The sequence below is a fragment of the Toxotes jaculatrix genome, chromosome 16 (genome assembly GCF_017976425.1).
Source record: "Toxotes jaculatrix isolate fToxJac2 chromosome 16, fToxJac2.pri, whole genome shotgun sequence".
Taxonomy (NCBI): Eukaryota; Metazoa; Chordata; class Actinopteri; family Toxotidae; genus Toxotes; species Toxotes jaculatrix.
In genome coordinates this window covers 18,645,317-18,661,259 of record NC_054409.1, presented here as the reverse complement: position 1 = coordinate 18,661,259, position 15,943 = coordinate 18,645,317, and the positions used below count along the sequence as shown (strand labels likewise).

Below are 15,943 nucleotides of genomic sequence, written 5' to 3'. Positions count from 1 at the left end.
TGTAGTTTGATACAAATGAGTCACCGGAACAGATAGTGTCATTAGTTATCCCACAGTGCTCTCTAGTGGTGAAACGGAGACTTGGATTCATGGATATAGCTGCCAGTGAGGACACTTCACAACACATACACATATTTATTGACTCAGTAAGTTTAAATCTGGGGCCAGCAAATAAAATAATACACAAATACAAGCATCTTCATTGCTATAAAATTCACTTAATTCAATTCAATTCGTTGATTATTTAAACATTCACTGTTTAATTTAAATCATTAATTTATTAGCCAAGTTCAAACCTAATCACCAAAACACAGAAATTATGGCGTTTTAAAGGATTGCTCTGTACTTGTGTGTTTTCGCTTGTACCCGCAGTACCACCTCCGCGTCACTAGGGGTCTCTAAACCCTGCTCCGTCCACACGTGTGTTGTTTGAGCTGGGTCTCTGGCTACGCGAGATTTGTGTCGGCGTAGAAACCAAACATGTCGGCATTCAAGAGAAAACGTGGAGCACAGGGTCCCGTCGATAAAAAAACAAAGAAGGTAAAATTTGTAGCAGACGGAGGAGAAGCACCGGGCGAAACCGAACAGGACAACAAAAACGAAGTCACAATTCCACCTCCGGTCTCGTCGGTAAGTGCTCAGGCTTGTTATTAGCCACTGAAGGTGGTTAGCACCTTAGCCGATTTCGCCACACTGTAGCTTTAGTAAACATACCGTTACGAAAAGTGAAATATAGCGGAATTGTTAATACACAATTTGACCAGAAGTGTTCATCAGCAGAAAAAACCGAGTCAAACCTGAAATGCTTTCACATTACCAAGACTGAAGTTTTGATTTAAACTCTCTTGAACAGGGCAAATGGACCAACAAGGAAAGAGTCCTCATTTTCTCCTCGAGAGGCATCAACTTCAGAACAAGACACTTGATGCAAGACCTGAGGACCATGATGCCCCATTCAAAAGCAGGTTAGTATCGTCATTCGTATGGATCATGTGTTACTTTAGGCAGAATTACGGGTATTGTCTGTTTTGGTGTCATAATAACAAAGTTACTCTTGTGTCTGTCAGATACAAAAATGGACAGAAAGGACAAGTTGTTTGTAGTTAACGAGGTGAGTCTGTTGTTTAAACTCTGGTCATGCTCTTATTTGATCACACTCATTACCGTATAGTTAAAGTTCAGCATTGTTTTGCAGGTGTGTGAAATCAAAAACTGCAACAAATGCCTCTTCTTTGAGGCCAAGAAGAAGCAGGACCTCTACATGTGGTGTGTATTTTTATCTTTCTCACCTTCTCTAAACATCAATCTAACACACTCCTAGTGTTGCAGAAAAGTAATTTAAATTGTGTTGTTGCCTTTACAGGATTTCAAACAGCCCTCATGGACCTTCTGCAAAGTTTCTGGTTCAGAACAGTGAGTTACTTCTCTTTGACAGTCCTGAAATCCAGCAGACATCTGTCATGCTCCATGGGAAAAACTTAGTTATATTATTGTCTCTTCCACAGTTCATACATTGGCTGAACTCAAAATGACAGGAAACTGCCTCAAAGGATCCAGGCCGCTGCTGTCGTTTGATCCGGTGAGTAGCACTTGCCAGAGGGAGACACGCCATCAGTAATTCTATCACTTACGTAACTTTTAATGGAAATGTATGTCAGTAACGGGCAGCTGTGAGCCACAGAGATCTACAATTCCAACCAAAGATGGCTCCACATTATTAGCACCCCTAGTTGTTTGCCTAGAATATGCCTTTACACATGTTGTGAACTGATAAATAAATATATGAAAGAATGCTTCAAAACATGAATAAGAGCTAACTTTTTTTTGGTCCCCTCTAATTATTGATTTCACCCACAGAAATTTGACAAGGAGCCGCAGTATGCTTTACTCAAGGAGCTCTTCACCCAGGTCTGTATACAATATGCAAGCCAGAAGATGCAAACATTAACACTGACTTCACATTTAGTTGTATATCTGCCTTTTTTAAATGAAAGGAAGTACTCATTGTTTTTTCCTGTCTCAGACATTTTCCACTCCACGCTACCATCCTAAGAGTCAGCCTTTTGTGGACCACGTCTTTACATTCACCATTGCAGACAACAGGATATGGTTTAGAAACTACCAGGTAATATTTCACCCCACTACAGAATTTAAAAATGGTAGATACCTCATCACCATGAGAAGAAAAATGTATCTTCTGATGTGGGGGTGCTTTTCTTCTCTTTCCTTTTACAATACTTACAACTTACTACAATACTTTTTCTACTCTTTCCATGTTCAGATCATCGAGGAGGATGGCTCTTTAGTGGAGATTGGGCCTCGCTTTGTTCTAAACCTCATCAAGATTTTTCAGGGGAGCTTCGGAGGGCCTACGCTCTACGAAAACCCAAATTTCCAGTCTCCTAACATGGTAAAACCCAGTTCATGCCAGTGTAAACTATGGGCATGTTATTTTTGTAATTCCACTTTGATGGTAAAGTTTTATATGCCTGGCATATTAACATGCTACATGGTGTTAGGTTTCATACCCAGGTTGAATGTATCTCCAGCAGTAAACTGGGCACAGTTGCTACAGAACAGGAAATTATGCTGTATGTCGTCATACATGTCCTGATTGGGTTGATGACCTTTCCCTTCACACACCTACAGCACCGGCGAGAGATCCGACTTGCAGCGGCAGCCAGAGTGCGTGAGAAGCAGATGGTGAAGGAGATACAGAAAATGAAGAGGACTGAAGCAAAGGAGGATTTGGCCAAAGACGTTACAGCGGACGTCTTCCTTACGCCAGCTGAGGAGAAGCCTGTTCACATCGAAACAGAAGCGCCTGAGCCAAAAGTGGTGAAGAAAAACAAACACAAAGCTTTCAAAAGGCAAAGGATGCAGATGGCACGCAGGTAGCTGGATGGACTGGATGAAGCTGAGTGAATGACTTACTGCTGCCATGATTCAAATCCATCTTAAGAAAATGTAGTAATGCAACAGTGCTGTCAGGTCTGAAGTCCAGTGAGCTTTTTGTGTGGTTGTTAAGAGACGAAGTATCAGATATGACAGCCCTTGGAAAAAATCTGTTATGCACATGTTGTGTTCCCTTTTTGTTTCCATAGTTTGTGGATTCATACAACATATATTTTGCTTCCTTTATCACAAGGATTTTGCAGATAGCTGACCTTAAAACTCTGTTTGCAATACTGAAAGCAACATTTGCCCATCCCTTTTGATAAAAGTACATTTTCCATAAGTGTAAAAAAAAAACCTTGTTTATTGAATTTGACAAGTTATTTTCTATGTCACTTAAATAAAACAATTCAAACTTACTCACAGTATCATCTGATGTGTACTCCAGACAAATAACATGAAAACTGTCTGCATACACAATGTCAATGTATGCGCAGAGCTGTAGAGAAATCTAAAGCCCGTGGAGATTAGACTTACTGTACACGCCATTTGCCACGTTGGCTGCAGAAAGATGAGATCAGATGTGTAGTCATTACAGGCAAATCTTGGCCACAGTTGAACTGCAAGCCAACTTCATGTAGACTCAAGTCAGCGTATCATTTAGTTACAGGGAGTGTTCACACACTGAGAGGCTTCTGACCCAAAATTTCTGGGTCTCCATTGTAACAAAATATACAACATACAGTAACTGTACATGCAATCATCTTCCGAATCTGTGAAATGATGAACTTGGTATGATATGATCATTTAGGTGACATTATCCTTTCACAAGTCCAGTGGCAAAGCTCCACTCAAATGCAAGTGTTTGGCAAATGGTGAACCAGCTGATTTTGTTAAAACAATGCAAACTTTTCCATTGTGTCCATTATGCCAATTAAAGGTCCTGCCCTCCTCTGGCAGACCTTGTCTTCTCATTCTTGCACTCAGTCAGAGCAACTGGCCACCACCGAAGTTAAGGTGCGTATTTGAAGGGGAATTTAATGGAGGCACTATAATCACTCCACCTCCTCGTCAGGGCAACAATAGTATTCTACAAAGCAGATCTGTCCATCGTCGTTTCTGATCAGGTACTGCAGAGAGAGGAAGCCCCTGCTGTCCATCCTCACAGACACTTTACAGGACAAAGCCAGGGCTTTGGTGGATGGTTTCAGAAGGGACATCTTGTACCTGTCAGCAGTTAACAGCAGGGAGAGCGCAGAATATGGAAAATTTAACAACAAGAATGGTGCTCAAAGTGCAGTGATACAGGTAATACAGTAATACAGTAATTTATCCACTGCTATGTTTCTGGCATTCTTTTCTTCTGGTTGTCATGTTAGTGTCTCCAGTTCCCCTAGTCCACCTTGGGGCTGTAGTGGTATAATTTATTTCTCTGTAGTCTTAATAATGTAATGTGCTGTTCATGACTCTGTGCTCACCTGTTGGTTTGTGTCTTTGTGCACTGAAATAGCTCCACCATCTCTGAGTCTTTGGGATAATCATAATGAGCATTTCCAGAGTTCCCAAACGTAGATAACCTGGAGAGAACAAATAACAGTAAACTAAGTTGAAAATTAAATTCAGAATCAGCATAATTAAACAAAACAGTCTTTATGTATGCTTGTTCCCTTAAAAGACAAGGTAGTTCAGTTATATTAATAACTGACAAAAGGTTAAATGTGTATTTTTTTTTTTCTTTGGAGCTTTAGATATAATCATAAGCCCGATGTTCTGTAAAAGGCATAATGTACAACATGTAGTGATGCTCCATAAAACAATACTTTAAATAGTTGTGGTAATATGTCAACCTCACCCATAATACAGATTAACCAGACCAATATCAGACAGTTACAGTCTTGTTAATGCAAATTAGTTGCATGCCTCTTGAACTATTTACTTGACATAAAACTGCATCTTTGTTTTCTAACACAATTTAGATAAGATCATTAATAACTGATGTGGTAGTATACTTTCTCCATGTCTGAATACTTTTGACAACATACCTGAAATATGGCTGGCTAGGGGACATGGTGATCTGTAGTACCTCACTGGTCATATCCAACTCAGAGAAGGGTTCTTTCAGACTCTCTGACTGCAGGATCACCTTTGAAAAGACCCAGAAATACGAGTAATAATCAATTATATGTAATTAACTGTTTTCAATAGATACTGTCTTATATATTCTTAATGGGTCTATAAAGTTAAAGCAGTCAGTGCAAACAATAGAAAATGTGTATTTTTGTTCATTTCGGGTATCTACAGGAATAGGTTCACACCGACTTATTACTTTTTTCTATCTAACAAATTTATTTAGCTGTATGGTACTCTAGTCTCATTTTAAGAAACAGTGAAAGTTCACCTTGTTTGTGACATTGGCGCTGCAGAACTCAAAGTCAATTGGCTCTTCTGGTTCTTGTGTGTTGATCTTGCAAACAGTCACCACGCCACCCTCCTCCAGGAACAAGGTCAGAGGGTAACCGTACCCTCTGTAGCACATCCGCAAGGCTGTTGATACTCCTGAAATGTCAGATGAGGGAACAGAAAGAAAATTAACTAATTTAGTCATATTACATGTGACTATTTTTTAGTCAGGTTTCCTTTATCTTTACCTGGTACTGTGCTACCTCCAAAGATATTGAGGCAGTCCAACAGAACAGTGAGATTGACCTGAAAACCCACCAGATCTTCCTTTATGGTGAACTCTTGGAAGATCTCAGCCTGGAATAAAAAGAGTTTGCCATTTATAATGTCACCACCAAACAAGATACTTCTAACTCTGTATGTGCTCCACAAGGTTTATTGTAAATGCAAATCAAACACACCTGGATGAATGCATTGGCTTGCAGACACTTGGAATCCTCCACAGTGACCTTCAGGCCATTGGGTGTGGCACTGAAGATGGCGTGGTCTTTGAAGGCGATGGCCTTCAGTATATTGGAGAGATTGCGAGCATTGTCCAAACTGGCCACTAAAACGTATTGCTCATCGTCAGCCTGAGACTGGGTGGACAGAGGCATTGTAGCACTGAAATGAAGACACACAAAAAGAATGGTTTTAGACGGCACAAGTTGAATAAGTGTAAAAACCGCCCGCATATATTTGTAAAATGAACAACAGACGAACAAATGAAGAACAGACGCTTAACATAAAAAGGCTTCATGTAAGTTGTTGTACTGTCTGTTATTGACTTGTTTTAAGCTAGGCTACATGACAGCGGATCACGCACAGTTTAAAAAGAAAAAAATAGCAAACGGCCACAAATTCCAGTACTATATATGTATGTAGGTATGTATAATATACTATTTAGCATCTCAGGTGAAAAAAATGACAAACATTATTGGACAGCTGTAATTGTGTGTGAGTCACTTACAAAGTTGTACTTCAGCGACTCATAGCCTTCTGTTTTGAAGAAAGGCGCCGCACTTACTTCCGCTTTTCTCATCTTCTACGGAAGTAGGTTTTGCGCATGTGTGATAATCTTCCAGAGATTTCGCAGTCCAAAACACATGAGAAAGATCCTGTCCACACCGACAGTACCTGACAACACCGGTGTTTTGTGATTACAGAGGTGAGGATTATTTGTCATTTAATGTCCCGTGGGTACTAAAATGTTTTCTAGTCTGCGAGTTTAGCGACAAATCTTCACCGGTGTGTTAACCATCGAGCGACTGCAGGAAGCTAGTGTTAGCTAATCGTCTGACGACGCTGTGCCGACTGTGTCTCTCTAATAAGTAACAAGTTAACAGCACACGAAATGTTCTTAGACGGGGCTTCAAAATTTCTAAGATTAAGGATTACGATTTATGTTTCCGAGGAGAGCTGAAAACACAGTGTTTCTTCTGTTTCTTCGACGGCTTTTTTGGGCTAACCTCAGCTAGTATCAGTTAGTTTGATCCAGTTTCACTCTCTCCACAGTGCTGGAACATTTATATCTAAGTTTAATAACATCTTTGTAAGTTCTCGGTCAGGCAGCTACTTCGTTCTTTACAATGACCTCATGGGCAGACATGTAGGAATTTAACAACTAATGGGGATATGCATACTGACAGTCATATGTCTGATCAGAAGCAATATATAAACTGCATTTCTTAATACCTTCTTTCTTTGCTTCAGGGTCTTCAGTTTGAGCAGCTTGTCTTAGCCACAGCCATGGTGTGCATTCCCTGTATTGTGATTCCCGTCCTGTTGTGGGTCTACAAGAGGTTCCTCGAGCCCATCCTGTATCCCTTCATTTCACCAATTATTAATACATTCTGGACCAAAAAAGCGGTCCAGGAGACCGGCAGTAGTGACCAAAAAGTTAGTGAAAAGAGTAATGGGACTTACAAGGTAGGTTAATGACATAATAATAATGAAACCCTTTTCACCATTTTTTTAAAACTTATTTGTGTAGGACTGGGCGATAATTTACTATTGTATATTGCATATGTGATACCATACACTGAATATTGGTGTCTTACAAGTAACCTTTTTAATATTGTGATATTCATTTCAGCCTAAGCGTAAGAAAATTGTTTCCACAACTCAATGTACAAACAAAGCACTCAAACACAGCTCATGTATTTTGTCATATTTAACATCATTTAAGGTGAATTTTGAGGGTTAATTTGTGTTTCACCTGATCTAATCCTGACTCATACTGGTGTTAGTTTTCAGTTTCTTTAGTGAGTGTCAGTTGTTAATTACAGTATTTTTGAAGAATTTTTTTTTCTCATGTGTTTCAGCCTGAAAGCAACGGTGAGGCCATTGCCAATGGATCTTCTATAGCAGCAGACAAGAAGACAGACTGACAGCTTTAGATTTGTTTATAATGCAGCTAATGCAATGTAAATATTCCACTAATATAATACAGATAAAATATGAATTAACTTATCAGTCTTCTTTAAATGGAGTGAGTTTTATAGCCTTCCAAAATTGTGTGTGAATTTCTGATTTTTCTTTTCTTTAATTTTTATTACAGTAAATTTAAGAAAACAGTTATTGTTATATTTTCCCCAATAATCATGAAATTATATTGAATATTCAGTCTCAATGGAGTAGTTTTTCTAAGTCAAACTTGCAGTTTAATGACAGAATAAAACAGATTAAAGAATCAGTTTTGTTTGTATTTTTATTACATTTGAAACAATACAAATGTGATATAAATATGTCTGCTGCTGGCAAGTGTAATGTAGACAAGATTAAAGTGAAGCTGTCATGAATAAATCCAAATTAATACAAAACCTTTTGAATCTGAGGCTCTTTAACCAGTATAGCTAAAAAAGGTCATTACATGAATTCCATTTCAATTCTGTATATTCTGTGGTGTATTATCGAAAGCAGGAAATCGTTAGATGACTTTCCACGAAGGAAGAAATTGTCTTTTAGAAAATATTACTTATGCTATTCAAAGAAAAGGATTCTGACATCATATTCTTTCATATTCTATTTATGAGATGTATGAACTAATTATGCTCAAAATCTGTTTTAACCATGTCCAACTAAAATCTATTTTTCCAGTCATGTAGAATTAAATGATTGTGTACTGTGCCTCTCTCTCTCTCTCTGTGTGTGTGTGTGTGTGTGTGTGTGTGTGTGTGTGTGTGTGTGTGTGTGTGTGTGTGTGTGTGTGTGTGTGTGTGTGTGTGTGTGTGTGTGTGTGAAGGCCACGTGAGAAGCTGTTGAATCTGACAGCAAAGCACTGTTTGTCTGAGAGAAAAATAATGGCTGTTTAACTACCTAAGTTATTTTACTTGACCTTTTTCTGTGTTGATTGACCGATCCCAAGCAGCAGAAAATTACATATTGTTAGTGTGTCCTGAAGCTGACTTTGATAGTTTCCTGTAGAGAGGAGCAGGATGTTGCTGTTCAAGACTTAAGATACACACTCCCCGAACCCAGCCACCCTCCTGAGGGTTTTATTTTTATATGGTTGTGCCGCCCCCCCATGTGATGCCACCCCGGCTGCCCGGTTCGCCCGTGCCAAAAACCGCCAACGGAGGGGTTAACTATACATTTATAATCTGGGACTTCTAAGATAGAACAGCGATAGATCTATGAGCCCTATTTCTATCTGCTACGTCACAGACGCAAATAACGTCATTACGCAAGGGGTGGCGACGTGGAAAACATGGTGGAAAGGAGTATGTAGAGTTAAGTTACCAGCCTCAAATTTGACACAATTTAGAGTATTTGCCTTTGTGAATTATACTCGATAAACAAACTGGACAAAACTGTTCATTGGTGTAAAAAAAAAACAGTCGCTCCTAACGGTCCAGAGAGCCGAGAGAGCTACGGAAACCTCGAGAAGCATTTATGACAGGTAAGCCGAGCGGTCAGCTGATTGCAAACAGGCAGTGAACGTTAGCTGCTTTCTGGACAGTGACTTATTAACCACCGGTTGGCTGGGCACGCTAATGAATCTGCAGTTTACCTAGCTATCGTTTCATGCTAATTTGGGACTGTCAGTATACCGTGCTGACCGCCAAACTGCCGAGGCACAGACTATTTCCTGCGCTCGAAACAGGATGAGCAAGCTAACGCCATACAAGTTGGTTGACTGAAGCAGCAGAAACGGACCAAGACGACTGAGGTGGCATACTGAATATGGGCACTAAAGTTTGGTCTGACAAAGTCTATTCATCAGTAACATTAAGAATATAATAAGAAAATTGCATGTTTTTCTAAAATTACCATTACTACACAACTGCGAAGAACTGTCTTCCTCTGCGGTTTAACACCACCTCTGTGTGTTTCTAGTATGCCCCACATCACTTGAGCAAATGTTGGCTCACTGGCTACACCTGTATGCGAAAGGTGTGTCATTTGAAGAAAACAAAACTCAAACCCTGGTTCCTTATGTGTCCTCCTGTTATGAAGCTGGACTCTCATGAATGAGTGTGTAGGAACTGGTGAGGACAGATCTATTTTATATGATAGCTCAAACCATCCAGTCAGTTGGCGGTGTGTTGGGTACACCTAACTAAAACCATGAAGGTTATAATGTTTATGTTGCACCATTGCACTCATGTTATAATATCTAAAGTTTTTGTTAAAACTCTTAGAGAGGTATTGATTGAACTTTGTGGTCAGTTTGGAGGATGTGGTTTGTGGTGCTGTTGAACTGTAATGCATTATACAGAGAGGTGTTTCTGGCAGATCTGATTTCAAATGTCCTGACAAAGATGAATTATTAACACATTAATATGTAATTTATACATTTGTCTGAGAGCAGATAGTACAAATAGACAGGAAACGAGGGGATAGAGGTGGAGGAATGGCATTCTACAAATAAAGGTTCCTCGCCAGCCAGACTCGAACTGAGGAAGCTGTGATTATTTGATCAGCGTCTTAAACACCTGGGGCTACCAGGGTATCTTCTACTACACATATTTAAATTTGAGTGTAGACAGAGAAACCTAATAGCTCGTTATCAAATACAAGCAAGTTTCTATTCCCATAATGAAATTATGAATGCAGCCTTATAAACATAACATTCTGTATGTATGTGTGATGACATTAAAGATTTAAGTATTTCCTCTCCTTCAGATTTTGGCATATGCCTGGTGAAAAAGCAGTGAAGAGTGGTGAGTCTGGCTGAGTGGAGCCAGTAGAAATGGGTGCCAACACCAGCCAGGTCAGTGAACTGTCTGATAATCCAAGCCTCAAGGCCCTGGTGGGCACAGAGTCCATATCGGAGAATGACCCCTTCTGGAACCAGCTCATCTCCTTCACTTTCATCAGTCCCACCAGCAGGTAAACAGACACACAGAGAAATGTTAAATATAACTTGGTTGTCCTTAACTGTGGAATCCAATTTTAAATAATGGTTATTACTGTATCAATACAATAATGCTATTGTTTATCAATTCAAAGTACCAGACATAAATAAAACAGTTTTTGCTATGGGTGCATGTGAGTGCCAGGCCATCCTTTTAAGTTTAAATTAAATCATCAGAAGAGTAATGTCAATTAAAACTAACTTGACAATGAAGAAAAACACTGATAATGAGGATACTTTTTAGTTGCAGTTCTAGATGAAATCCTTACATGCCAAACAATAAGCCAGCCAGGAAGGGAAGCAAATAGGATGTAAAATGTATAGTGATTTAGTAGTAGGCCTTACAGATCTTGGTGGAAAAGATATCTCCTTGAGGTGTTTCTCATCAATGTTGTATAGTTGGCGTGGTTAAAAATTTAGAGGACAGCAAACTATGTGTTACTCCTCTAACAACTTCTTGAAAATACCCCTCCCTTTTTTTTTTTAGCACCATCTCAGTTTCCACCAAACATCTGCTCAAGACTCATAGTGTGCTATACCGACAGACGTTGGTGTAGACAGGATGTTTGCAGAGCTCACCTGATTAATGATCCAACAGGGTTATTATCCTGATTGGCTGAGAATGGATCAATTAGTTAACATTTAGTTCCCTTTGTTAAATAGTGTTGAGAAGCAAAGACACTGCATTCGCTTTTGCAGCTGGAATGTGACTGATCTGACATTACGCCTTCTCTGTGAAGTTGTTATGCACTTACTCACCAACCATCTCATTAGTGTGCTATGCTTCCCGGGTAAAATAAAAAAATGACATCTAATCTGACATTTTTTTTACAATTTACGTAACACAAACACAAGACAAAGTGAACATATATACAGTCAGTCTGGCTGACGAATGGTCATTTTACCCAACCCTTAAAGAAAGATGACATATTGAGGAATTACCTTCTGAATGCTGCATGTTTTCTTTATATTTCATCAAGATCAAGTGTAAGATAGTAATACCCAGAGGGCATTACTACCAAAAATGAGAGGCACTCCCCTGTAACCTACTGTGCATAAACATCCACCAGAAAAGAAAGTTTCCACAGTGAACTCTAATGAAACTGTATAGATGGCACCAACATATCTCATGTACCAGTAAATTTATTGTAAAAAATTATTGTACAGCACACCCTGACATGTCCCTGTACATCTCATTCTGACTTGCAGAGGCATGACTTGTCTCAATTGTAAATAACCAACAATTTGAGTGTTATTATTGCTTTATCATATTGCAGTTTTGTGGCATGACAGCAGAGGGCAGATGAAACAACCAGCTCCTCTGATCGAATTTTACTTACACATCTCTAAAGTATGTTCTCTCCTCTCGTCTTGTTTTTCTTGTTAACAGTGGAGACTCTAAGTTGCTAGAGGAGGCTGTCATCCCCCTGGCCAAGACCTTCAGTACGTTGGATATAATATGAATATTCTTCATTTTTGTTTTTGTGTTTTTCCCTGATCAGCACCATAGTTGAGATGCCCTAGTGAATGTCATCACTTTTAAGTTAGAAATTCAACATTTGTTGTTGTTTGCATGTCAAACGATCAAATTATGAGGTTTCTGTTGCCCATTTAATGTTGATAAGTTCTGTCCTGCTGTTTTTTTTTCCCCAAGTTGAAAACAATCCCAGAACAGGAAACTTTGGCGCTCTTGTGAGAATTTTCCTGGGAAGAACCAAAGAACTGAAAATCTCGACAGAATGCCAAGAGTGAGTATGGGAACCTCAGAGAAGGGGATGAACTCAGATGACTGTGTTGGTAATGATAGATCCTGTGCAGGGCCAGTTATTGTCTGATTGCAGGCAGGGAATCCCTATTTTTCTAAAGCAGAGAAACAGTGAAGTGGTTGTAGTTTCCCATGAGAAAACTGCTGAGGTATAACCATTCACACATGTGGCATTTTTCTGGTCTTACTGCCAGACTCCATTTCCACAGTGATTGACCCTGCCCAAGTCACCAGATGCTTCTGGTGGGAACTCTTCATTCTGTTTTGAACATCATTAGAGGTTGGAGTTATTGCTCCTATCTATTTTTCTTATGTTTCATAACAGGTTTTTGTCCCAGAAACAAACCTACATTTTCTGGGTGTAACATAATTGCCATCTGCAAATTGTGTAAATTGTCAATTTGTGGAACTGATTAGGCACCCCTGTGTTGGTGTTTAGTGGTTAGGAAACATTGTGGCTTGCCCTGGATGGTTCCAATCAACTCTTTTTTTTTCTTTCCACATTTGTTTCTCACTAACCCTCTCCCAGTTTTGCCTCTGTCCTATGTGAATAAACAGCAACTTGTGTTGTGTTTATAATATTCTATGGTGAAGATAACGGTGTGTGCACCATTTTCTTGATTGTCAAAGTGAAGGTTGTATTGCAGTTATGAGAAAACCATTGTTGCTTGCTGAGGTTTACAAAAGGAAAAAGTACATTCTTACCTCAACTGAAGTGTTTTTGTTGTTTTTCTGCCGGTGAAGGCGATATGATATACTGTAACCCAAAAGCTGTGCTTGAAGTTGGGGGTAGTGTCGTCATTTGAGAAGTGCCAGAGGGTCACTACTCTGACTCTCATCAAAAATATGTTCCACCAGTTACAACCTGATCCTGTAGCTCTGGGTTGGCTGCAAAACACCACAGTTAAATCAGTCAGGGTCCAGCTCTCAAGTGCATAATCCCAGTCTCTTGCCAATGTATACTGATCAACTCTTAGATGAATATGTGTAACAGTTTACATCTGATCCACCATATTACTGAAGAATATACATGATCAGCCAAGCCCCCCTTTGTAGAGAAAGTGCATTAACTAATAGCAGGTAGCCAGCTCTGCTTCCCCAGCAGAAAACTTGTATTTCCATCTCAGTTCTGTACTGGACCTTGAACATGACGTTCTTGTTTTGTTTCTCTTCTGCAGTCAGCTGTTCATCTGGCAGGCCCACAACGCACTCTTCATGATTCGTTGCCTGCTAAAGGTGTTCATCAGGGAGATGAGTGAAGAAGAGCTGCACCTACAGTTCTCCTACCAGGAGAGGGCACCAGGCTCCTGTGGAGGTGAGCTCCATCACAGGTTGATTTGGAAAAGGAAGGTGTGTCATAGGGAAAATGAAATGGGGCCACACATCGCATAAAGAAATCTACTTCACTGTGTACACTTTTTGTACAGCAGTAGCGTTGTCTCAGTGCAACTTTAAGTCTGTTTAGAGAGGTTTTTACACTTCACAGAAAACGCTGCAGAGAAATCTTGTGAGCAGCATCCTTGAAAGTATGTGACTCCTGTTAGACTCATAAGGTGTGAGTTATTAAAATGTAGTCACATGGGTCAAATGCGTAACATTTCCCTTCATACCTAAAGAGAGATAAGAAATTGATTTTTTAATTGAGCACAGACACCCCTGGCTACTGACCTGGATCAGCTGTCTCTGAGAGACTCTGTTAATAAAAGTCTAAATCTGCATCCACTGACTGAACATCATTTTTTGACCTCAAATAGTCTGAGCTAAGTCCCTGAATAAACACTCTGTGAATGTGTGCCATCGTGATGACCTTGACAAATGTAAATAACGTGACTTTTTTTGGTGCTCACTTACTGAGATGGTGAAAACACCATCATAAGGAATGTGAACAAAATATAATATTTTCAGCCTCTTCGTGTTTGTCGTTCTGCCATGGCTGTCTCTTAGTTTTATTTCACTTACCAGTGTTCACTTGCACACATGAACTGTGACATTTTGTCAAAGACAGAAACTTACTCACCCATTTGCAGCTCTCTGCAGACTGTGCGTTAGATTTGCTGTGTTGGATGATTGTTATAAATATATGTTTCTGTGATTTGCCTGCAAAATCACACAAAGTTAATTACAGCTTTTTGAAAGTGATAAAAAGAAGATAATCCAGAGTATCTGCAAGTCTTGAAACATCTTAAAAAACACTCAGCACAGTTTTAGAAACCGTGTAATGCCAATTAGCTAATTTCTCTGCCGTGCCCTTCATCTGTACAGTGAGCATGAAATAGGGACTGATAGAAGGGATAGAGAGAGGGACTGGTACAGTGGGAGTTGGAAGGAGACTGATTGTGATCAACAGGGAGCTGCCATATATGTCTCACATAATAACTCCCTCAATCCCTTGTGTAGAAACAGGTAGCGAGGACCTCCTCGAGGAGCTGTTGTCCAACCTCGTTCACCTGATCGTTGAAGTGCCCCTGCTGTAAGTATCTCCCTTGTTAGTGAACGTAATCTGCATTTATGAACGTGTTTTTGAGGGGAAGTTTGACTTAATCATCGGCTGTGTCTTGCATACTCTGAAAAGGTCAGATATGCAAGACCGATCATGATGCAGCACTAACAAGACATTTACATGATCAGGTTGTTCACACTGCCCACACAGTGATTCGATAATGTCTCAGGGCTGCTTATTCATTTTTTTGACATTATACCATGTTCACAATAATCACTTGAAAACAAAAAGTGGTGGTGACTTTCATGCAGTTTCTCTGCCCATCTTTTAGTTCGACTTCCTTGTTTTTATCCGTGTTTGTTCATTGCTAATGTATCTAGGATGTTAGTCATTGAACAGTTAATGAAAAGCAGTTTGTGAAGACTTTGTATGTGTAGCTCTCTTTGCGTGCTCTGCTTGCGCATTTGCTCCTTGGTTCACTAACCAAGAGAAGATGAAATCCATTATGGAGCATGCCAGACTGAAACGCTGAAACTCTTAGCTGGCAATACTGTGTGCAATGGGGAAAATAAAAAGAAAGGGAAATAAAGAGAGATAAACTTTTGGTTGTTTAGCAGGAGAGAAAAGGCTTAAAATGAAATTTGGGATTAGGAGCATTGCCATTGAGTGGGATGAGGGGTGAAACATACAGTATTGGCTGAAAAATGGTATCAGCCTTAACTCTCATGGATGGTGTGCAACCTAACGCACTCTGAGTGAATATTGCAGTGTGTTTCCTTATCAATGGGAGAATTATCCACCGCCTGCTGCTCGGTCTGACACAGAGACACAAAGACGCAGTATGTTCGTCCCCATAGAGAAAACCTCCTCCGCAGTGTCAAGACAAGTTCACAGAAATATGACTTTTCCTTCCACTTCTCCTCTCGTCTCGCTTGTCTGCATTGTGTCATTCTTGATGTCCTTTTAGCTATGTCTCTCTATGTCTTCTAATCTCTCTGTCGCTCTCTTCCTCTCTCCTTCTCTGTTGTCTCTGGACATCAAACCC

At 39.8% G+C, this 15,943-nt stretch overlaps 4 protein-coding genes across 5 annotated transcripts in view; 3 read left to right on the top strand and 1 right to left on the bottom strand.

The window, feature by feature from the left end:
- Positions 1 to 467: 467 nt before the first annotated feature.
- Positions 468 to 3,314, top strand: bxdc2 (brix domain containing 2). 2 transcript variants are annotated; one of them, XR_005895499.1, is made up of 11 exons: positions 468 to 630; positions 854 to 965; positions 1,068 to 1,111; positions 1,196 to 1,266; positions 1,364 to 1,413; positions 1,506 to 1,579; positions 1,858 to 1,908; positions 2,024 to 2,125; positions 2,282 to 2,410; positions 2,650 to 2,981; positions 3,114 to 3,314. XR_005895499.1 is itself a non-coding variant. In XM_041059309.1 (10 exons), exons 1-10 carry the CDS (start codon positions 481 to 483, stop codon positions 2,896 to 2,898), a joined length of 1,032 nt encoding a protein of 343 aa, XP_040915243.1. In that variant the 5' UTR covers positions 468 to 480; the 3' UTR covers positions 2,899 to 3,314. The 2 variants fall into 2 exon arrangements, 1 of the variants encoding a protein (XP_040915243.1); XM_041059309.1 differs by having other exon boundaries at positions 2,650 to 3,314.
- Positions 3,240 to 6,446, bottom strand: rad1 (RAD1 homolog (S. pombe)). Its single transcript, XM_041059310.1, has 7 exons — positions 6,305 to 6,446; positions 5,757 to 5,958; positions 5,544 to 5,652; positions 5,294 to 5,451; positions 4,938 to 5,038; positions 4,374 to 4,472; positions 3,240 to 4,122 (listed from the first exon to the last, which is right to left on the bottom strand). Exons 2-7 carry the CDS (start codon positions 5,949 to 5,951, stop codon positions 3,951 to 3,953), a joined length of 834 nt encoding a protein of 277 aa, XP_040915244.1. The 5' UTR covers positions 5,952 to 5,958; positions 6,305 to 6,446; the 3' UTR covers positions 3,240 to 3,950.
- On the top strand, positions 6,366 to 8,463 carry LOC121195686 (UPF0729 protein C18orf32 homolog). The gene is made up of 3 exons (XM_041059311.1): positions 6,366 to 6,502; positions 7,048 to 7,263; positions 7,659 to 8,463. Exons 2-3 carry the CDS (start codon positions 7,084 to 7,086, stop codon positions 7,722 to 7,724), a joined length of 246 nt encoding a protein of 81 aa, XP_040915245.1. The 5' UTR covers positions 6,366 to 6,502; positions 7,048 to 7,083; the 3' UTR covers positions 7,725 to 8,463.
- Positions 8,464 to 9,036: 573 nt separating this feature from the next.
- The window catches only part of dym (dymeclin), a 46,993-nt gene continuing 40,086 nt past the window's right edge, over positions 9,037 to 15,943 (top strand). The window contains exons 1-6 of the mRNA XM_041059100.1: positions 9,037 to 9,235; positions 10,462 to 10,668; positions 12,084 to 12,136; positions 12,348 to 12,441; positions 13,637 to 13,773; positions 14,856 to 14,928. Of these exons, the coding sequence (XP_040915034.1) occupies positions 10,529 to 10,668; positions 12,084 to 12,136; positions 12,348 to 12,441; positions 13,637 to 13,773; positions 14,856 to 14,928 (497 nt within the window). The 5' untranslated portion in view covers positions 9,037 to 9,235; positions 10,462 to 10,528. The remainder of the gene's footprint in view (positions 9,236 to 10,461; positions 10,669 to 12,083; positions 12,137 to 12,347; positions 12,442 to 13,636; positions 13,774 to 14,855; positions 14,929 to 15,943) is intronic.